The sequence below is a fragment of the Miniopterus schreibersii genome (assembly GCF_964146895.1).
Source record: "Miniopterus schreibersii genome assembly, chromosome: 1".
Classification (NCBI taxonomy): domain Eukaryota; kingdom Metazoa; phylum Chordata; class Mammalia; order Chiroptera; family Miniopteridae; genus Miniopterus; species Miniopterus schreibersii.
This window is the reverse complement of record NC_138101.1, coordinates 70,849,358-70,869,180: the sequence shown is the minus strand read 5'-3', so window position 1 is coordinate 70,869,180 and position 19,823 is coordinate 70,849,358. Positions and strand designations below refer to the sequence as shown.

At 47.2% G+C, this 19,823-nt stretch overlaps 1 protein-coding gene across 1 annotated transcript in view; it reads left to right on the top strand.

Annotated features, from left to right (window-relative positions):
- Positions 1–19,823, top strand: part of ADARB2 (adenosine deaminase RNA specific B2 (inactive)) — a 395,175-nt gene that overhangs the window by 329,666 nt on the left and 45,686 nt on the right. The window contains exon 4 of the mRNA XM_081131940.1: positions 8,834–8,948. Coding sequence (XP_080988066.1) covers positions 8,834–8,948 — 115 coding nt within the window. The remainder of the gene's footprint in view (positions 1–8,833; positions 8,949–19,823) is intronic.

The window sequence follows — 19,823 nt, the reverse complement described above, 5'->3', positions numbered from 1 at the left end:
AGAACGAGTTATTCAGAAATGTACAGTGGAATTGTGCAGGTCTCTATGCCCAGAATAAGATCATGGGTTGCAGCGGTGATTGTTATGATGCCTCTTTTACACGCGAGGAAACAAAGGCTCCAACTGCCTGTTGGCGGTTGCACAGTTGGGAGAAGATGGTGGCAGAACTCAAGCCCAATTCTTCTGATTCCAATTTTGGGGCTTTTTCCACAATGCCATGGCTAAAATTAAGAGTTTTCATCTTTTATACCTTCCTCCAAATCTATAATTGGCCTCTGGGTAATTTGAGATATAGAATAATTGAAGAGTCCGATGATTTGAATTATGTGGTTGGACACTGGTTTTCACCAGCCCCTGACTTTGAAGTTAATGAGGCTCTATTGCCATTGCCAGCAAACAGAAGTCATGACCAAGACCTAGAGACGGCCTTCTCCATGGAAACACAAAGGAATATTGAGATGTAAATTGGGGAAGAGCATTGCCCTTGCACTGGGATTATTTCTGAGGCCTTGAATGGCTGGTGGCTGGATGACACTTCCAGCAGCGTTTCTCCAGCCTTCCCAGTTCTGGGGGTCAGGGGAGGGGGGAGAGGCATGAGTCAGCAGTGCTTTATGGAAGACACACTCCAGCAAGCCTGGCACGGGCCCCTCCTTCCAGTGCTGCCGCCGTCCCCAGGCCCTCCCCACCCCATCTCCTCAGAGCACCACCGCACCCCACCACACGCTATAAAACAAAGTTTGAAGAAGGGACCACAGAAGCTGTCCACACTGGGCCCGATTCTGTCTTGCCCCACCCACATGCAAATCTAACCTTTTTGGTATTCCAGCATTACAAACCCGAAGACAGGATTTCAACAGGAAAATATTTACTGAAGGATTTCTACTTCATAATCTATCGATTTTAATATCCTTACCACTTTGGCTGAATGTCAATTTTACCCTGAGGACTGCCACTGCAAATTTGAACACATTCTATTTATTTATGGCATTCAGAATATTAGTGTTGGAAATGAATACGGCTGGAGCCTTTCGGTGTAGCTGCGTGAAGTTTATTTTTCCTATTTGAATAATGCTGGTAATTCGCCATGGTAATTGGGGCCAACAGGCAGTGCGCGGGCCACAAGCAGAAGCTAAAGTAGCATTTTGGTTTAGTTTTTCCGTTAAGTACAATAATACACAGGCCATTAAAGATGGGGCCACCATCTCCACTTAACCTTTGGAACCAGAAGCACCTGATTGTCACCATCATTTCACAGAAGCCAAATCCTCTCTCCCCTGATCAGTTCCATTCCAACGTCCATCGGTGCCAAGTTGTACATGATCAGCGTAAGCGCTGTAGCTCTCGGATGGAGGCTCATCTGGCTCCACGCAGGCACCTGGGGCGTCGCTGCAGACTCTGCAAGACCCCGACCCAGTTCCAATACCCCACCTCTGTTCCTGCCCTGAGAGAAGCTCTGTGAGGCTTCCAGGAGGAGGAGCCTTCTGTGGGATCATATCTCCCCACAAACCCTGCCCCAGTGCACATACTCCAGGGGGCCAGGAATGATGTGTGAAAGACACAAGCCCTTTCCTAATACCACGGGACACTTTAGAAGGATTTTTTCTAAGTGACTAACTCACCAATAGTAAAGAGGACAGTTGAATATCCCTTTTTTTCATATTTAACAAAGAATCTATGTTGCAAACCACTGTGGTTCATTATTCAGGATTTAGGGAGTGGGTCTTCAGAGCCTCTCTGTGCAGGGCCTTCTGTACCACAAAGCTGGCCTCTCAATTGTCCCTGAGTTCAGCCTCTCCTTTCCACTGAAGGAAGCAGGAGCGTCTGCTTGGCCAGACCACCCTACCCTGGTTGTGGGCAGGGCCCTCCACTTGCTTCTTGTGCTGATGTGGCCTTGGTGCGTAACAGCACTGAGCCCAAGGAGGCAGATGAACTTGGCCTGGAATCAAGGTCCTCTGTTCTCTCCTCAGCGGCCTTTTCAGTCTGAGTTCTCATGACTGCTCTGCATGAATCCTTTACTCAGGCCATATTGAACTACTGATCGCCCCATCTGGAAATAGATTGTTCAACCTCTGAACTTCTTCAAGCCATGACTCCCCAAGGCTTTCCTGCTCTTCTAATCCCTGCCAATATAGATTATGAGAGGTCTTCAGGCCCAGGTCAATCCTGTTTCCTCCTCCAGGGAGTCCTCCCTGACTTGCCCACACAAGCCACTGCTCATATGTGACCTCTCTCTCCTGTATGCATCTATACAACTCCACCCCTGGACACATGGAGGACATGCCTCAGAAGCTGTCTACTCTGTAATTACTTAATTCACATGATTCTTAACAAGAAAAGAGCTATGATAACCCCTGCTTTATGTAAGAGTTAATTGCAATAACACACAAAGCATTTAGAACATGTCTGACAAGTAAGTAGTGACCTTGCACTAACGTAGGCTATAATTACTATGAGCAATACAGTCAATGAAAATATTGACCTCTTGTCCACAATGGGGGGAGCTACAGTATATCGCATATTTATGGCATACATAGGAGAAAGAAAAACAACTTGTTCAGGTTGAACCAAAAAGGACACAGTGCATAAGTGCTATTGGGGTCTGAAAGAAACCCATGATCACCTGGAAGCTGTTACAGGGCCTGGAGGTGGAACATGGCAGAGAAAGGTGGTTACTTGTCTACCCTCTATGATGTCTGGTGGACAGAGACAGGAAACATGTGTCTGTAGGCACCATGCTCACTGCCACCAGGCCTGGACACAGGACCCAAATAAAAGGCTGTTAAGTGAAGATGTGGGTTACCCATAATATACAGTGAGGTGTCTGTGTGCTCACCATCAGGGGGACCATCTCACATTAATTTAGAAAGCGATGATACAATATAGATTGGCCCAGGTGCTCAAAAAAAATACTCTTTAAGTTAGGTAGTTTGCATTTATTCATCCTTGAGACTGGATGAACTCCTCGCAGCCCCAGGACAGACCCTAGAATTTGAGTTTATAAAAATAATCAGGCCCTGGTCGGGTGGCTCAGTTGGTTGGAGCACTGTCCAGTACACCAAAAGGCTTTGGGTTCCATCCCAGGTCAGGGCATGTAAGGTAGGCAACCGATCAATGTTTTTCTCTCACATCAATATTTCTCTCTCTTTCTCCCTTCCTCTCTCTCTAAAATCAATAAACATGTCCTCAGGTAAGGATAAAAAATAATAATAACCAGATTCATGATCTGGTTTTGAGCACTGTAGCTGCCTCTACCATGAACCAAATGCCAGGTGGGAAAGAAAATCAGATTATTTCAGGGTCTGATTAGTCGGGTTTGCAGTAACCCAAATGGAGTGTATATATTAAATCCCAAGTGATTAAAACATAAAATATTTCCGATGTTAAATCAGTAAGTATATGTCTCCCAATGTGAATTCCAAGTCTAGCTTTTAACTCCCGGTGTCATCAACAACAATGTCATTTACATACACAACCCCAACCACGAGAAGCTACCTGCAGCTGCAATCCTGTATGTGATTTAATTAAAACCCAATCACTTAGCATGCGGTGCCACCCGTGATGCAGAGCTGGGAGGGGCAGGTGCCCGCTGCTCCACTGAGGAAACAGCGGGACACAGAGCAAAAACCTTGAAGGCTGGGTTTCTCCTGGTGTTTCCAAACCCCAAATGCTTCTAATTCCTCAGAGGCTCCCTGAGTCCCTGTAACAGATGCTCTGTCTTCTGATAGAGATGATTGGTCATGATTTCTCTTCCTTCAACCTTTAAAACCAGAAAAATTAAGGGTGATGGTTCAATACGTAAACCTTCTATAAATTCTCCCTTGAAAAGCCACAAGCGAGGCTTTCTAAAGCAGACCTAGGAAGCAGTGCCGGTTAAATGTCAAACAGATACATTTTTTTCCCCATTAACTATATATCTCTCTATGTTTTAATTGGAAAATCTACAAAAGTAAGAGAAGTTAAAGAGATCGTTGCGTTTTTCTTTTTACATTCACCTCTATAAAATATTAATTGAGAAATATGCTTAACATAAATGTCAAGGACCCCTAAAAACTGAACAAAGTAAAAAGGAAACAGGAGAGGAGAAGTTTAATGAAAAGGTCCCTATGGAGCATCCCTGGTTCAAAGGGGAGAGAGGGCAGCCGCCCCGCTGCTCAGCCTCCGACCCACCCCACAGACCCACCTGGGACACAGAGCCTGGGAAAGACTGTGGGGCTCTGGGGTGACACCTCTGTGCACCACTCAGAGCTGCCTCGCAGCCCAGCCACCTGTCCTTACACCAGCCACTGCTCAGGTGCCTTTCATGGAGCACAGCCTTGCAGAGGTTTAGACAGATAGATCCTCAGAACAAGTCCAGGAGTGGCGAGTCCCTCATCTCTCCGCCTGTGAGATGTCAGCTGGCGCAAAGGCAGGCCATCATGAGGTGCCTTTTCTGTATTCCTCTTGCGTCTTTCAACCCACCAACCAGGAACAAACAAAAACTAAACCTTCCTCACTTGAAGCCACAATAACGGCTATTTACATATGAAGAGTGCTTTTAACTGTCATTAGGACTGTGCAGAGAGGCTGACCCATGATGTCCAGGGGCCCTTACCACAGGCCCTCACACAGAGAGCTTTCCCCAAGTCTGAAGAGACCCTAATTGGCACACAGGTCAGCTCATCATCTGGATCTATCACACCTATTGGATCAGCTCTAGATCAGCTAGTCATCTGGATCCACCATGCCTGTCAGATCAGATCTGGGTCGGCCAGCCATCTGGATTTACCACGCCAGTCACATCAGCTGTGGGGTATGGTGCAGAGCATTTGCTATTCATAATAAAGTACAAGGCTTTGTTCATTATTTGCTTTTCCTTAATTGATTGTCGGGTTTTATTTGCCTTTTTATAATAGATTCCTCTCCTTCTCTATTACTCAGAGTAGATAAGGCTGTTGCTGTAACCTACAACCTCAAAAATCAGAGACTTATAATACCACACAGTTGCTGGCTGGTGGGTAACTCATGGCCCTGGCCCCTCCATGTGGCGGTCCCTTCCTGAGGTCTCCAGCTGGGGGCCTCTATTCTTTTTTCAGGAGTACTTAACATCTATGTTAAGCATATTTCTCTGCATCCAGCCTGGGTGAGGGAAGAGAGAAGTGAGGGCTTGAGGGGTGGGGTAGTAAGTAAACAGAGGGAGAAAGGGGTGCATTTAACCCTCAGTGCATACACAGCACCACTATCAGAAAGGAGGTTTGTTTGTGTGATGTTGTGTTTCCTTTGTGTTATGGGCTAAATGCTGTGCCCCCCCAAAATTCATGTTGAAGCTCCACCCCTCAGAGTGACTGTATGTGGAAAGGAACCGCCCAGGAAGTGATTAAGTTAAATGAGGTCCTGAGGGTGTCACCCATAATGGGATTAACACCCTTATAAGAGGAGACTCTAGAGCTGGCTGGCTCTCTCCACACACCCTGAGCAGAGCCCACAGCCGGGTGAAGAGACCTCAGGGTGAAACTAGCCCCCAAAACTGTGAGAAATAAATGTCTGTTGTTTAAACCACCTGGTCTGTGGTGTGTGTTATGGTGCCTGAGCAGATTAACAGTGTTAGTGTCAGAAAAAAATACTGAGAATAGCTGGTGAAGAACCCTTTCACCAGCGGTTTGTGTGTCTCAGGCCATCCTTGAGAATGGAAGTCACTGCAGCAGTGGCTTCCTTGTCAGGAGGAAGTGGGACCACGTGTGCACAGAACTGGCACACAGGGAAACTATTTTGTGTCTCTAAGTGAAGGAGAGTGCTCTCTGGGTTCCCAAATGAAAGGGGGCTTTTGTGTGTTTAATATTATTACTTAGTGGTTTGGGGGTGTCGTGTTCTGAGGTCCCTACCGGGCCCTGTCAGGTAGACAGAAGTGACAAGCTGTCTCCTGTACTGACAGTCTCATCACTTCTGGAACATTCAGATATCTCATTCTACACAGAAGGAAAAGGACCTTGAAGGCACGTTGAGAGCAGTTCCTTATGCCTACAGTGCAGGGGGGCGAGGGACACACACGCCTGTCACCTTGAGATGTGACTGGAGAAGCAAAGGACACAAGCTCTGCCCCTGAGCCACCTAAATCTCGGGGAGATGAGGTGAACACACAAGAAGCTGCTAGAATCTGACTCTGGAGAGCAGCCGAGAGGATGTGGTGACCACCCTGCCGGGGGAGGTAGCGCTATTATTTGGGTCCCCGTGTTCACTCCAGCAGGATAGTGGCTGGATGACCCCAGTCAGCGGCGGGCCATGGAGCCTGCCAGAGGGGAGACACTGCTCACCTGTGACCTGAGAAACACAAATCTGTGGAAGGAAGGCCGTGCGCCCCACCTTCCCTTCAAGGTCACCTCAGATGTCAGCATCCACGAGGCCTTTCTGGATCCCTCGACTGGATGGCACCCTCAGGCCCTGCCTAGGCAGGGACCCTCTTCCCCATGACATGGCTGCAGGGGTGCGGGTGCTGGATCTCACCATTGTTCCTTTGAGAACAGGGCTCAGAGGCCCTGCTCCAAATGCAGATGCTCCCCAAGGCCACTTGGCTCTCAGATCCTGGGCACCCTGGCCACTCCAACCCCACTCCCAGCTTGTCCCTCAGTCAGAGGTCTCCCCCCTCACACTGGTCTCCCAGCCTGAAGGATGACTTTCTATTTTGTCAAGGGCCCATCTTTATAAAGGGAAGGATAAGGCCAACCCCTCATGGTGGAGGCTCCAGGGGCACCGTGAACCCTCCCACCCAGTGTCCACACCTGTGCACATTCAATCAATGGCAGTGACTATGACCACTGATATCATGTCCAATGACAGTGTCCTAAGAGGACACAACAGAGTAGAGACAAAGACAGAGGAGAAGCCATATGAAGAGGGAGACAGAGATGGGAGGGAGGCAGCCACAAGTCAAGGGACACCTGGAGCCCCCAGAGATGGAAGAGGCAGGAGGCACCCTCCCTAGAGCTCAGGACTTGTGGCCTCCAGACTCTGTGAAAGTAAGTTCCCGCTGTTCTAAGCCACCCAGTTTATGGTCATTTGTCCCAGCAGTCCCAGGACATTCACACACAGATGCCAAGGACATGTGTAGGCCCTCTATGAACCTCAGTGTCCAGGTCACAAAAGGACAGGACAGCCTCCAGGATTTACCTCTGATTTACACTATGATTCTGTGACTCCCACCCGAGGTAAGGTGTCTATCCAAGCAGCCTGGGCTCCTTCAGAGTCCAGCCAGGGAGAAGCCCCAGGACCCACAGTCAGCCCACCATCTCCAGCCATCAGGCCTCAGTCAAGTCCAGGAGGTAATACGGGACCACACCCAGGGAAGCCCAGTTTGCATGGCATCTGTCCCTATGGGGTTTTGGAGCAGCCACAGCAGCACAGGGAAAGGCCCCAAACCCCACAGGTGCTGGAAGAAGGGTGCTGGCCCGGTTCCCCTGCTCTCTATCCGAGAAGCTAGAGTGAGAAAGCCTCACGCTGTTTCGTGTCAGGTTTCTGGTTTCCAGGAGGCAGGCCTATTTTCACATAAACATGGGGTTTTTTAAACTATTCATCCTTCCAACCTGTACTTACCTGAGACTTGTTCTTATCTGTAGCACAATACCAAACACACCTGGCAGGACAGTGAGAACCCATTCCAACAAAAAATGGCCTGTTTGCCCGCCTCCTGGCTAAGTGGCTATTGTGATTTGGCTGCAGGAAGATTCAGTCAATGCCTGCGGTGACCGGGAAATAATAGTGATGATGGTGACAGTAATCATAATGAAAGAAGGAGAATAGCCGGTATTGTTTCTGAGCACTCACAGCGAGAGGCATGGTGCTAAGCATTTAAGATCCATCCAGGCATTTAATCCTCACAAAAGCACCGTCAGATGGAAATTAAGAGGATTACCTTACAAATTAGGAAACTGGGCCCAAGCTGACTCACACCAGGTTTCCCTGAGTCCAAGGCCTATGAAGGTTGCTGTCACCCAGCCGCCTCCCCGGAAAAGTAGCGATAGGCCATGCGCAGAAGTGCAACTTGTCAGCCATGGACGGGGGAACAGAGGAAGGGAGGTGGCAAAGCCACACACTCTGGGCGACACCACCCATATTATTTCACGTGTGCTGGTGTAACAGACGTGCGAAGTCACATTAGGGGAAACCCAGCAACCGGGATTATATCAAGCTGGTGTGTGTGTGTCTGTCTTTATGTGTGTGTGAATGCATGTAGGCATGTGTGTATGTACTGCCTGAATGTGTGTGTGCATATGCACGGGTATGTATTGTGCTTGTGTGCACGTCCATGTGCACACGTGTGTGCGTGCATCTGTGAATGTGTTTCTGTGTGCATGTCTCTGTGTGTGCGTGTGTATATGTTTGTACATGTGCATGTGTGCAGAAACATGAAGGGAGGAGGTCGTGAGTGAGCCGTAGGGAGCAGTTCAACCAGGAGAGTCCTTGAGACAAGTGGGGTATTTAAAAACTAGCTCTGCAGCACTAAGAAGAAAGTGGGAGCCCACTGTCCCATGTATGCAGGTTCCCCCGGCTCCCCTCAGGACCCGCTAAGCTCGCTCCTCTGAGAGGCAGGGAGAAGGGGGCCTCGGACGCAGGCGCAAACGTGTCTCCCTGCAAAGGTCCTGCTCAGGCACAGCCCAGCTCCTACCCAGGGGCCACGCTGGGGTTAATGCCTCAGGATCAGGGCCCACAGTCGATCCAGTATATTTCACTCTTTCCAGAGGCCAAGGGTCCTGGGACAGTGCCCATGGTGACAGGGCGCTGTGTGACAGGGCTTTGAGAAGGAGGGAAGGACATGAGCGTGAACCACTCAGCATCAAAGCAGCCTGGTGCTTGTGTCTTGCAGGACTTTGCCGACTCTGTGTCCCAGATGGTCACGCAGAAGTTCCGCGAGCTGACCGCAGGCCTGACATCCACGCACGCCCGCCACAGAGCACTGGCAGGGATCGTCATGACCAAAGGTAACACCTCATATTTTTATGTGGGATTCTCATCTCGAGGAGAGGAAATCAGTGTTTGCCTGATCTTAGGAAACAAAGGATTCTCCCTTCCATCCAAAGCCTTGGAAAGGAAAACAAAAGTAGACACAGAGGGATCAGTGATGAAGTAGGTGACCAGCAAAGCCAAAGTGCCAGTGGTTTTGTAATGACACCTCCTTAAAGCCGTCTCTGCATAGGCTTCTCTCGAATTCCATGAAAGGTCAGCTAAGGACTGGCCAGTCCCTTTGCTCTGAGGCATTTTTCCCACATGTCGCTGTCAGGAAGAGTGTGCAGTGCTGGAGGAACCAGTGAAGGCTGGAATGCAGGGCCAGGCCAGGCCACCCCATGAGTCACTCCAGGCTGGTCCTTTCCCTTCCCCAAAGCGTTTCCTCTATGTGCAGAAGGACAGTTCAATCCAGACAGTCCAATTCGCCTCACAATTATGAGGCCCTCCTGCTGTGGCGCAGACTCCCCGGGAATCCTATCACAGGAGACTGAATGCACCCTTCTTGCCAGGACCCCCACCCACAATGCTCACAACTAGACATCCATCCTCAGGCACAAATGACAGAACAAAAGGAAGCCGTTGACACCAACAGTCAAGGTTGTGACTGCTTTTATAAGCTGAGGTGGGAGAAAATGATGGTTGAAATTTAAGCAATTGGTACTAGTGAGAACATTACTGACCTATTCATAATAACTAACCAGATGGTTATTTGAATTCAACCATTTTTATTCCCAAAGTTTGTCATGAATTGGTAACGTCCTGCTACAGAATAATTATTGGAAAAGAATTGACTTTGAGTTATTTGAGTTTCACGCACACACTCTGTATGTGTAGGAGAATCTAAGACTTGAAAAGGACCATCTACTTGATGTCCAAATATATTTGCATTAAAAATCAATTTAAAACCAGGTGATTGGTATATTTCCCATTGTCCTGGACCCCAGAGTTCTCCCGGTACTATCACATGCAAGGACATTGGAGCGAGCATACAGTACTCAGGACACTGTCCTCATTTCAGCCAGAGGATGTGTCACTTAACCTTTCTGTTTTGGGCATCTTTTACAAGGGAAATAAAAACACCTCCTCCCAGTATAATTTGGTGAGTGGGATAAAGTATATAAAATACTTGCAAGGTAAAATCACCTTATAAGGATCATGTTCCAAGCCAAAAGTTTAGGTGACAGCACCCTTGTATTTGGAGGCACACATCCCCCTGAGCCCTGACACTGCCCTTCTTTCACACATTTGAGGACATCTGCTTCTTTGGGTGGCACGTGACATAGTGCCTTCTGTCAAGACCACACTGTGGATGTGGCCTTCTCCTGTCCAGCCCCCAGTAGACATTAATCTGATGCACTTACACACGGTGACCATTGTGGTGCATCAGGGGTGACAAGAAGAGACACAGCCCCACCTCAGGACATAACCACCCTGGGAACCGTAAGAGATGACACAGGCAAAAAGCAACCACCTAGGTTTCATCCCCAGCTGCACCAGCAACTAGTGATGTGACCTCAGGCCAATCAGCCTCTCTGGAACTGGGGACCACAGTAGTACCTCCAGAGGGTCCCTTGAAGGTTAAAGGCATTCATGTTAATAAGTACTTAGGGAGATTCCTAGCCCATAATAAGTGCCACACGAGTGCTATTATTAGCAGTTGTACTCTTTTATTTGCAAATTACTCCCTGAGTGTCCACCAGCACCAGAGCCCATCCTAGGCTCTGGGAAAACCACAGAGAACAAAATAGACAAAGTGCCTGCCTGCGTGAGTTCCCCATCCCAGTAGGGAATGGGTCATGAAGAAAAGTTTAAATCCAATGTAAAAAGTGTGAAAGGGTTCTAGTCACAGAGTTGAAGGATCACAGAAACAAAATCCTGGCAAATCTTAACATTTGGAGTGTCATGGATTTTTCTGCTACTGATTCCAGGATAACATAGTTTTAAATGAGTTTGGTCTGACCCATGAGTGGAAGGAAAAAAGGAGGGAGGGAGGGAGGCGAAGACACCAACGAATGTTTTGTCTTTATTGTGCAGTATATTTCTAACCCCAAAAACATACGTCACTATGATTTGGTGAGTAGTTTTCAATATTTCCCAGCTCTAGAGCTGTGATTGTTCAATATCTTTCCACTTTTTTAGGAAACTGAAAGACTTCCCTTGGAAAACAGTAATGTTTTACAAAGACTTGTGGAAAAATGGTACTTAAAGTGCCAGTGAATACACTGCTTTGTGTGCAGGCAGTTTATCTCTGTGAACTACATTTATTACATGGAAGTGAGACTTTACAAGGTAAAGCTTCACTAATTAGTAATTTATGAATATTGAAGAATAAATTGCTGAAATTTATTTTCCTATTATAAAGAGAAGATTTAATAAACATACTGATTAAAAAGAGATTATGGAGAAATGATCAAAATTGTTAATAGAAACATTTTTAAATATTTATGTACTTAAATTTGATGTGCCATTTAATCTTAACTATAGTTCAGTTATTCAAACAAATTCCTAGGAAATGCTGAGGTGGAGTGATGTGACTTATTATATATATACTACAGTGCTACAAAATTAAGTTTATTTTTAAATAAAATGATACAATCGCCCTCTGCATTTTTTGGTGAGATGCCAATTCAACCTCATCAATTAGTTCATGTAAAGTCCACTTCATTTATGACCCTCGGGCCAATTTGAGAAATATGATAGCAAAAAAGTACACTTATGAATAGTTAGTACTTTTATCAAAATAACGCAGTCATGTGGTAAAAATTCAAACAGAAGAGAACGTATGAATGAAAAACAATATCCTCCCCCGCTCCTCACTTCCTTTGCTCCTCAGAGGCAGACACCTCTATTCATTTTTTTATTTTTTTTATTGTTCAAAACTTTTGTTCTCGTGCCTGTAAATACTATATTGGTTCTATATTTCTGGATTTTCAATTCTGAATACTATCTTCTGACTCACACTGTTAAAATGTGGTGCTTTTTTTTACTTTTCACTATTTATGTGTAATATTTGTAATCTTAGATAAATTCAACTTTATTTTCGACACTGTCAAGTTCAGGTGGCCCATCCTCACTTCTTGTTCATAAATTAGATGTGAGCCATTTACCTCCCTGATTTGTTTAAACTTCTTATCTGTGTATTTTTCCCTTGTACAGATTCTTTGATAAATTTCTTCCTTCGTACACATTTTTGTGGAATTTTCAATATTCTGAGTAAATCTTCTGATTTTTTACCTCTCCTTTCTTATTTTTAATGCACCCTTTTACTCTGTGTTCTTGGAAATGTCTTCAATTTATCAGACAACTCAACTATTCTTTTGTCCCTAATTTTTGCAATCTATTTTTATTGCTCAAGACATCTATCTTGCCTTCAGTGTCCTCCTTTTCCAAGGGACACTCTTGTTTTATAGATGCAATGACTCTGCCAATCTCTCCACGTCACTCACGGGCAAATGCCAGATTCCCCTCTGCCCCCTGGATACTGTGCTTCCTCTGTGGTCAGGCCTCTCCATGTTCAGTCTTCCTCTTCCACCCCACTTATGATTTTTGTCTGAACATTCTCACTTGTGAGTAAAATATTAAACTGATTATCACAGGCACCAGGCACGGATTTCCAGTTGTGCAAATTGGTCACTTTCTCCAATAAGCTGTCACCCAATCAGGAGGGCTGCCTGGCCTGCCTCCCTGTCCACAGCGGCTGTGTCCTTGGGATGGTGGGTAGGAGCTGGTCACTGGTGAGGGACCTCCCAGTGCCACAATGAGGAGACTTTTTCCCAAGAGGTAAACCTCCCACCAGACCCCTGACTTTCTCAGGCAGTTCCCCCAGTTCCTTCAGCGTAAGACTCTCCGTTGCTCATTCTGAGAGGTCACTTCCAGTCAGGTGTCTTCTCCATGGAGCACTTGCGCTTGACAATACAGTTGAACATCTCTTTTCAGCACACAAGGGCAACTGGTGAAAGTTCATCCTCGCAGAGGCCTTGTGAAGGAGAATACGGGGAGTGTACCCCCAATCTTCCAGAACTTCTATCTTTCCACTTTCCCCCTCCCTGAATGACTGGTAGTTACTTGGGTCATAAAATTAGAACTGGGGTCTTTTTACTTATGCCCAATGGGGATAGGAAAGATGGGTGGGGACAGTGAACTGGACAGGAAGCCTGAACAGAGACTCTGCTGGGATGAGAGATGGGGAATGACCATGTGGATTACAAGGAACTGATCTTAATAACTACTAAGTGGGGAAGGAGACACGTTAAGTGGATGACATGTCTCCACAGGTGTGCTCAGATTCATGGGGGCTGTTTAAACCACAGACGCAGAATAGATTTTACTGCTGACCCTGTGTCACATGGAAGCTGACTCGTGTATATTAAAAGTCCCTCCTTAAAATCAGTCCCTGACTGGACATTTGGCCCACCCCGCTCCCATTCCTGCTCATTTAGAGATAAACAGGAATTTAGTCCAGAATAATTCACAAGGGTGATCACTGTCACCGAAACAAAACCTGCTAAAGAAAGGGCCAATTCATTCCTTCTCAGTAAGGAGGTGCGTCTAAAGAAATGCATAAAAAAGGGGAAAAGGCAATATTTTTCTGTATGCTTGCAAGATCAGGCATGCCCACCAAAGCTGTTCAAATACTTCTGCATTTTTCTGATCATTAAGTCATGACTCAGCATTTAACTGCCCAAAAGGTTTTATTGAGGGGGGAAATAACCTCAACACTGTATTTTTTAGAAAAAAATGAGGGAGAGAGGGAAGAAGGAAGGTCAGGACAATTCTTGTGCTTTATCTGTTATAAGAGGAATTCATTATCCTTGGCCCCCACGTGTGGCTGGAGGTATAACAAAATATTCCGTAGAACTTGGACTAACCAACAAACAAATGTGAAGCTGGGTACAACTGTAGCCTTTTAAAGTCCTCTGGATTTCCAAACAGGTGCGCTGGGGGTCATGGTTTATACTCCCTTCTTACCCAGTAGACCTATATTTAAATGTTCACGGTTGATTTATCTGCAGTAGGTGGCACTGCTCTGCGGGAAATACTAGAGGAGCAAGTGGTGCTGCCCTCTGACCCTCCAAATCGGACCACAGGGAATCACACCAAGGAAATCCAGGGTCTCACCCAGTGCCTTTACACCTACACAGCAGCTTCCTCCTCATCTGTGTCCGCTCAGGGCACGCCTTCCCTACACGCCCTGTGTCTACATCTGGTCTCATTCCTCTGTGTTGGGCTTTGGAAGTTCTCCAGGAAGGAGGGCTCTGGAGATACACTAGAAGGAGCCTGTGGAAGGGGACTGTCACCTGTGCTGCCCAGGTCAGGAACCCTCAGGGTGAAGGTGAGGGAGAAAGGAAGCAGTAGACCCCACTGGAGGTGGGGATTCAGCTCTGGGGTCATTCCTGAAGATGGTCCAATGACAGGATGAGCCAGCAGTCAGCCAAGTCAGGAGAGGGAAAGGATGGGGTTGGGGGTAGGTGTCGAGCATACATCAGCACCGGCCTGTACCATAGGCCATTAACCAAAGAGTGTTTAAGTCATCAACCAGGTGGTCACCAGCTACTTGGGCCCAAAGTCTCACAGAGAAAAAAACAGAACAAACTAAGAAGTCAACAGAGAGGTGCCCATGGGAGGGACGGGATCCAGGAGCCGATGAGACTCCCCCTTTGAACCCCTTCGCAGACATCACACATCCTCCCTCTCACAAACGCAGAACAAGTGATCCCTTGCCTAGAAGAAGGCGCTTCTCTAAAATATTTAGCCCATGAATTATGCATGAGTTCTGCTTCACACTCTCATTATTTCTGGGTTTCGCTCCAGCCAGGCGTCCTGTCAGTCACCCTGCTTATCACTCACATCAGCTGCTGCATCGTGTCCCTCTGATCTAAAAACGCGGGTTCCTAATGGGGCGACGTCAGCTCAGCCAGTCCAAATGGGAAGACAAACAGAACTGCCAGTCCACTAATTGCAGGGCTCCTGCCACCCTCCTTTCTTGGGGGCAGGGTGCTAAGTGTAACATCACTGTGTTCGTGTTTGGGGGGTACAGCTAATAACCTCCTCGGAAGCCAACCTCCCACCTCCATCTTCTCATGTATACCTGGTGCTACCCTGAAGTTCATGCTTTCTGAAGTTTATCAGTTATGGTCCATAAGACAGCGGATCAGAGGTGTCTTAAACAAACTCCCATCTTATTAGTCTCACATAACTGGAGGGCTGGACACCAGCTGGGGGCTGCTGGATCCGGGCAGGCCCCTTGTGGTTTCAGGGCCTGTTATTGTCTTGGCTTTCCCTCATCCTGTCCCAAAGTGCTGCTGTCCCTCTGTCGGCCCCCCTCAGTAAGGGCAGAGGGGGTGTCCTGCACTTTTGGTAGGAGCTTTGCTGAAGCAGGTGAGGGAGGAGGGCTGGGCCTGCGCTCAGGGAACCAGCTGACAGCGAGCGTCTCCTGTCTCATTGCAGCCTCAGCTCCCCCAGTCGCCGACTTGACAGAGCAATACCTGGGTCATCAGCTCGGATCGTTAGAGGAGAATGACCAGTTGGGGCAGCAAGTAGGACTGCAGCAGGTCTGCCCAATCCCTAACCCATGAAAGTTAGATATGGAAAAAGTTGAGTTAATGTGTTAGGGAAAGTGCATGAGACTCATGGTTACCAAGTAGACAAAGTCAACCCGGTGGCTGACATCATTGTTAATGTGTCTGTGTTGGCCCACCAGACCCCATGTTCCCAGCCCCAACCTCACCTGCCTCCCAAAGGGAGCTTAGCGTGGGCAGGCACCGAATGCAGTCACCGTGTCACAGGGTGGGCCGCCCAGAGACCTTCGGAACAGCCATCAGCCCCTGACAGAGCTTTCAGCCTCTGGCAAGTAATCTTCCCAGGCTCACCTCTCATCTTGCCTGCAGCTCACTGAGTTTGGGGGAACTCGGTCCCATGGGGGGACACACCCACCCGGCAGCCCCTCACGCGGGGTCAGGGTGCGTGAGTGATCGCGTGCGAATGTCAGTCTCAGCGCTGGCTCTGCACCTCCTCTGTGCGCCCGAGCTGTGCATCCCGGGGGTGAGCAGCAGGACCTGTCCATACCTGACACAGCAGACCACCCCCATCCGCTGTCCCCCACTCTCCATCAGGCTACGTGGGGCGCTCCATCTATAAAACAAGCTGAGTCATTTTGGGAGAGGCGTCGATCTAAAGCCATTCATTGTCGCGCTGCCCAGTCCGAGCACTCCCTCCCGCCTTGGCCCCCCTCGGGCCTCAGACCATGGGCCCCTCTCAGTCCTCACCAGGCTGCTGCCAAGCTGCCTGATGCCAACACTAACAGGCTGGCAACTCCAGAGGAGGGACCACTTCTTCCGAAGGAAATTAATGAGTGTGCGATTCTGTACTTGCTGTAACCACCGAGGGCCACTTAGAAATCCAGGGCTCACGGCCCACTCACAAAATCCACAGTGTCAGCACCTGGGACTTACTGATAAAAATGCCCACTGTCCTTAAAAGCTGGAGACAACAAACAGCACTCGGTGCCCACTGGCACCCACACGGCAGGCACCCCCAAATCTGGTGAACTCCACACTGAGCAGTTACATGTGCAAACCCTCAATGTCAAAGAAACTGCCTAAGATGCTTAACCAAAGCTTCCATTTCAGGTAAGACCACCTGTCCCCAAACTATGTGCCTATGACATTGAACATCCAGTTGAAAGAATGAAAATTCTGCACCTGCCTTTTCATGTAGCCATGCCCCCCAAGTCACCTGGTCCTGAGGTCCATCTAGAAGCATTGCTCAAAGACTGGCTTTCAGGAACCTCCCACAGAGATTTTCACTGGAGAGTCTTGGGGTTTCAGGTTCTTGGGGGCCAGTGTCACACCTCTGTTTTTAAAAGTATCCACTGTTTTTAAAAGAGTCCAAGAGATTCTCCTACCAGGTGAATTTAGAAAAAAGTAGCCAACAACTAGCTTCGTGTCTTTCACACCTGGAGCAGATCTCAGTGCTTGTAAAGGCAGACCTGGGGGAACTAGCTTCTGTCACCTTGCAGCAGGGTGGAGGAGCTGAGAGGGAAGGCTAATGGCCCAGGTATCACCCTCCATGGTCCTGGCATCACATGCTGGGTGCTGGTCATGCTCCACAAACACGGGGACACCTACCTAAGTGGGTGTCTGAAGTTATCTGCACTTAACCAAACACAGCTCACTCATTAAGACCACATCCCTCGGACGAGCTGGCCATTCATGAATCTTTCAACACCATCTTTAGTTCCCAGTTGCTTATAAGACTCGCCTTGACTTCTCCCATCACCCATCCTCTCAAGAGGTGTCCACCGATGCACCAGAGCCTACATCGCACTGAGGTACTTCTCTCTCGTGTGCCTGCCTCTTTCCCCGGCTGTCAGCCAAGGTGACAAAAGGGGCCTCAGGATTTTAGTTTTGCATCCCCACTCCCTCCAATAAGTTAGGTGCTTGATGCACATTGAGTGGATGGCATAGATAAAAGATATGCCCTTGAGATTATAAGGTGGGAGCTATCAGTGAGACTCATGACTGATTTTTGGTTTCACCTATAGCCCAGTGCCACGGTCAGATTTATTTTTAAGAAATTCTCAAACGTGCTCTGTTTATCAGCTTCTCCAAACAAGCCCTCTTGTTCTCATATGAAGAACGTGAGCTTTATAGTCAATATAAGTTATAAAAGCACATGTGGTCTTTAATGTCTTTCTAGCAATGGGAGTCATAGAAGAAGGTCTGGCTGCAGATAAGGGAAACAAATGTGATTACAGGGAAATGAAGTCCCTGCAATACAAACAGCTAAAATGATGGCATTTTTATGACATACAGAAAGACACATGTTAAACATGTCACGTGGATTTCTTTAATCTTCAAAAACTTGGTAGCACCAGTTCTGTTCCCATTTTCCAGACCAGACAATGGATAAGTTTACTTAACCAAAATCTCAAGCAAGTAGAAACAGGGATATCTGACTCCAACCTTATGCCTCGAGAGGGTCAGACCCTGCCAGCCTCATGGTCCGATGCCCTTTACAGACATATCATCATTCATAGGGCAACACACAAAATCTTACACATAACTTACTTTCCTCCTACAATCTATGCATTTGCAAAATTTAGAGAGCAGAAGCCCTGGGGGACATTGGTGTCTGGGTTGTGGACACGGCCACAAATCATGACTGGAGTGGGAGAAAACCTCCCCTGTACAGAGTAAAAATACTTTCCTTCAGTCTTAGTCCAGTCATTTCCCACAGACCAGATGTGCCTGTGCAGCGTTTTAAAGCCACTTTATTTCAAATTAATTAGAGGAAATTTAGAGAATGTAAACAGAAACTTAGGAAAAGAAGGAATGGATTCAAAGAAGACTGAAAATCATAGACTTTGAACAAATAATGACTAGAAGTTAAACTTCAGGTTGTTCTCTGCAAATATTCAGAGGGTGCAAACCCCCGGGAGGCTGGGGACCTGAGTAAGGGAGTGAAACTGGAGGTCATTTAGGTTGACTACTGAGGAAGGTTTCCTAATGCTGAGCTGATCCCTTGCAGAAGGGAAGTTGTGAGTCATTAAACGCAATGGGCACAGTGCTGGACAACAGGGAGTTGGAATTAATTATGCACCCCACCCTCCGGCAGTCTGCTTGGGGGGTATAAAGACCATTCCTTTCGGTCTCTAGTTTCTGTTGTTTTTATATTTGTTTCTTTGACACTGGTTGCTATATCCTGCCTTCAGTTTCAGGGATCAGGGCAAGATGAAGGTCCCCAGGCTGCCTGCTGTGCTGTGAGTAATGACGCCCCTTGTCTCCGGCCCAGGAACTAGTGTCTTCCTCCAGCACCCATGAGACGGTAACAGGCTGGACACAGGCTAGAGTCCCAGGCCCTGACAGATACCCTCCCAGAGTCCTTACACTCACGCAAGAAATACTCATGTCTTCTTCGCTTCCCCCTTTCAATACAAAACGTAGGCTGTCACACGTGCTATTCTACTTCTTGCTTTCTCCACGTAACAATAATACATCTTAGAAATCTTTCCACATCTATAGAGGAATTCTTTGCCCTGTGTTAGAGCTCCAAGGAGCCCCGTGTACCAATGTCTATACATTAACCAGTCCCCTATGGATGGACTTCAGGTCATTTGTATTATTTGCTATTACAAGCGTTGCTGAGGCAAATAGCTTTGTTCACACATCATTTTCAGATGTGCAGGTTTATGGGTAAGATAAACTCCCAGAAAGAGAATTGCTGGGTCAAAGGGTGCATTCATTTTTAATCTGATATTGTTCAATTATCCTCCAAATGTACTTTACCCATATAGATTCCTGCCAGCTAGTTATAGGTAGATGTTTCCCCAGATCTCTGTCAACTGCACATTGATAAACTTTCAGGTGTTTACCAACCTAAGAGATGAAGAATTGTACCTCCTTGTATTTTTTTATTAATCCTCTCTGAGGATATTTTTACCATTGGTTTTTAGAGAGAGTAAAAGGGAGGGAGGAAGGGGGAGAGAGAAAGGAACATCAATGTGAGAGAGACCCATCAATTGGTTGCCTCCCATATGAGCCTCAACTAGAGCCAGTGAGTGATTGAACCTGCAACCCAGGTACATGCCCTTGACAGGGAATCAAACCTGTGACCCTTCAGTGCACAGGCCAGTGCTCTAACCACTGAACAACACTGGCAAGGGCTCATTGTATTTTTAACTTGAATATATGTGTGTGTGTGTGTGTGTATATATATATATATATATATATATATATATAATCAGTGAGGTTGGATATTTTTCCATATATTTAAAAAACATTTTATATTTTCTTTCCATGAACTGTTCTTACATAGCTTTTCCCCATTATTCTATTAGGGTATTTTTTTCT